Source organism: Streptopelia decaocto (assembly GCF_964273445.1).
Source record: "Streptopelia decaocto genome assembly, chromosome: 7".
Taxonomy (NCBI): domain Eukaryota; kingdom Metazoa; phylum Chordata; class Aves; order Columbiformes; family Columbidae; genus Streptopelia; species Streptopelia decaocto.
The window spans coordinates 68,092,987-68,096,116 of NC_138661.1; the positions used below are offsets into that span (position 1 = coordinate 68,092,987).

The 3,130-nt window shown below is 60.3% G+C and overlaps 1 protein-coding gene across 1 annotated transcript; it reads left to right on the top strand.

Moving 5' to 3' along the window:
• The first annotated feature begins 556 nt into the window (after positions 1-556).
• Positions 557-2,697, top strand: CHST14 (carbohydrate sulfotransferase 14). Its single transcript, XM_082058573.1, has one exon. The coding sequence runs from the start codon at positions 611-613 to the stop codon at positions 1,697-1,699; it is 1,089 nt and encodes a 362-aa protein (XP_081914699.1). The 5' UTR covers positions 557-610; the 3' UTR covers positions 1,700-2,697.
• The last annotated feature ends 433 nt before the right edge of the window (positions 2,698-3,130 follow it).

Below are 3,130 nucleotides of genomic sequence, written 5' to 3' on the forward strand. Positions count from 1 at the left end.
GGGGGAAGCTCCACCGGCCCCATCCCGGCAGGGACCCGGCTGCGGGGCGGGGGAAGCTCCACCGGCCCCATCCCGGCAGGGACCCGGCTGCGGGGCGGGGGAAGCTCCACCGGCCCCATCCCGGCAGGGACCCGGCTGCGGGGCGGGGGAAGCTCCACCGGCCCCATCCCGGCAGGGACCCGGCTGCGGGGCGGGGGAAGCTCCACCGGCCCCATCCCGGCAGGGACCCGGCTGCGGGGCGGGGGAAGCTCCACCGGCCCCATCCCGGCAGGGACCCGGCTGCGGGGCGGGGGAAGCTCCACCGGCCCCATCCCGGCAGGGACCCGGCTGCGGGGCGGGGGAAGCTCCACCGGCCCCATCCCGGCAGGGACCCGGCTGCGGGGCGGGGGAAGCTCCACCGGCCCCATCCCGGCAGGGACCCGGCTGCGGGGCGGGGGAAGCTCCACCGGCCCCATCCCGGCAGGGACCCGGCTGCGGGGCGGTGCCGCCGCCGCTCCCGTCACTACCGGCGGCCGCTCCGCCTCCCTTCCGCCTCCGTGGCCGCCGCCCGGCGCCGGGAGCCGCCGAGCTCCCCGGGGCGTGCGGCGCGGCGGCTGAGCCGCCCCCGGCCATGTTCCCCCGGGCGCCGCTCCCCGCCGAGCCCCGGCGGGACGAGTCCCGCCGAGCGGCCGCCGGTGGGCGCCGGCGGGCCCGGGCGCGGGGCGGCGGGGCGGCGCTGCTGCCCTCCATGCTGATGTTCGCCGTGATCCTGGCCTCCAGCGGGCTGCTGCTCATGATCGAGAAGGGCATCCTGGCCGAGGTGAAGCCGCTGCAGCCCGCGGCGGGGGAGCCGGCGCGGCGGGGCGGGGGTGCGGAGCCCCCCGGGGAGCTGGAGGCCGAGGTGCTGCGGGACGTCCGCAACCGGACGCTGCGGGGGCTGTGCGGGCAGCCGGCCATGCCCCGCAGCGTCTGGGAGCTGCCGGCCGGGCAGCGGCGCACGGTGCTGCGGCACCTCCTGGTGAGCGACAAGCACCGCTTCTTGTACTGCTACGTGCCCAAGGTGGCCTGCTCCAACTGGAAGCGCATCCTCAAGGTGCTGGACGGGGCGCTGGAGAGCGTGGACGTCAAGCTGAAGATGGACCACAAGAGCGACTTGGTGTTCCTGGGGGACATGAAGCCGGAGGAGATCAGCTACCGCCTGAAGAACTACTACAAGTTCATCTTTGTGCGGAACCCCATGGAGAGGCTGCTGTCGGCCTACAGGAATAAATTTGGGGAGATCAAGGAGTACCAGCAGAGGTACGGGGTGGAGATCGTCAGGCGCTACCGCAAGAACGGGGGGAATTCGGCCGGCGACGACGTGACCTTCTCCGAGTTCCTGCGGTACCTGCTGGACGAGGAGGTGGAGAGGATGAACGAGCACTGGATGCCCATCTACAACCTGTGCCAGCCCTGCGCCGTCCGCTACGACTTCATCGGCTCCTACGAGCGCCTCAACGCCGACGCCAACTACGTCCTGGAGCGGGTGCGCTCGCCGTCCTTCGTCCGCTTCCCCGCGCGCCAGCCCTGGTACAACCCGGTGACGGCCGAGACGCTGCACTACTACCTGTGCAACACCCAGCGCCGCCTCATCAAGGAGCTGCTGCTCAAATACATCCTGGATTTCTCGCTCTTCGCCTACCCGCTCCCCAACATCACCAGCGAGTTCTGCCGGCAATGAGCTGCTGGTGGCGGCGTCGGGCGCGGGCTCCGGCACACGCTGCCGCCCGGCCCGGGGGACACGCTCGGCTGTGCATTAGCTCAGAATTTATACTTTCCGAACACTCTTTATATAAAATATTATATATTGCCTTTGCTACTAGGATACTTTTTGTAGTCCCGATTTTAATGTGTACATACGCCGCTGACTTCAGCACAAGAGCTTTTGTATATCTATTTTGCTTTAAATGCTTTTTTATGGCACGGTATGGAAAACATCTGAAAGGAAATTGAGAAGTGGGTATATTTTAAATATTTTTCCTGCTTTTTTGTGTGTGTTTTGCACTACATAGTATGCGGCTGAATCGCAATTATGATTTAATGTAGAGGCTGATGTGCTAAAAATTAGCACTGTTAAAACCGGTCCTAGATTAGACAGGGTAGTTTTTCAGGTATGAGTAGAGAAAAGGCTTTTATAAACTAGGCCCTATTTATCCTCTATTTTCTCATCTGTAGGTGCTAGTTAGATGAGGCTGGTCTCTTTTCTGTGACAGTATTAGTACTTCTGGGTTTTTATTATTATATTATTATTAATTATTGTTATTTACCGTTGAAATAACACTAGCGAAAATACTTTTGTGTGATTTTTAAGATTTGAAAGTACCAGCTATTTAGCCAGCATTACGTATCAGATGCAATATCAAGCCATAACAACTTGCTCTCTTCTGTCTCTCTGAATGAAAGCAATACGGAGTTCTGCTGAGGTGAAGAACTGTCCTGCGTCTTAGGGCAGAAAGCAAAGAGCAAAGCTCACGGCCTGGGGGGCGACCCCGCAAACCGCCCTGGGGAAACACAGTGGCCGTGTGAGGATTACTCCTTCTTTTATAGATGTACACACTGTTTTTATAGCTGCTCCTATTTAATTATGACGGTTCAATGGCAGAAGTTGGGGAGAGAATGTATAATGTCGTTCCTGGGAGGCTGCGCCCTCTTTTCTAATAAAGTTTTTATAGGAATGAGTCTGTTGCTTAGTGCTCTTCCTTTGCTATTAGTGTCTGTTTGTGTTCTCGGAAGGGCCCTCGTGCCAAATCCTGGCATAAATCTGTGCCAAACAGGCGGTTCCCGTGCCGGATAATTTGTGATTTAGGTGCTGGAGCCGCAGTAACAAGTGGAAAAAGCATTGTGTTCCAGATGATTGCGCAACGCGGGCAATAGGATTTGGCAGCAAAATAGGTGCCGAATTCCTGTGGAATTGGTAGAAGGCAGCTGCTGGCTGTGCCCTCACCTCCGCGCCACCTGCCCTGCGCAAAACGGCTTCAAGTCTGGCTTTGCTCTCCTTGCGCCCCGGCTGAACCTGCACAACTTCTGTCTGTCTGGAGCGTTTGGCGCCCGGTGCTGGAGGGGCTGGAGATCGTCCTGGCCCCAGCAAAGGCACCAGATGCCAGCTGGGAAT

Coding starts and splice junctions, on each gene's coding strand:
- CHST14 (XM_082058573.1), top strand. CDS start 611: ATGTTCCCCCGGGCGCCGCTCCCCGCCGAGCCCCGGCGGGACGAGTCC.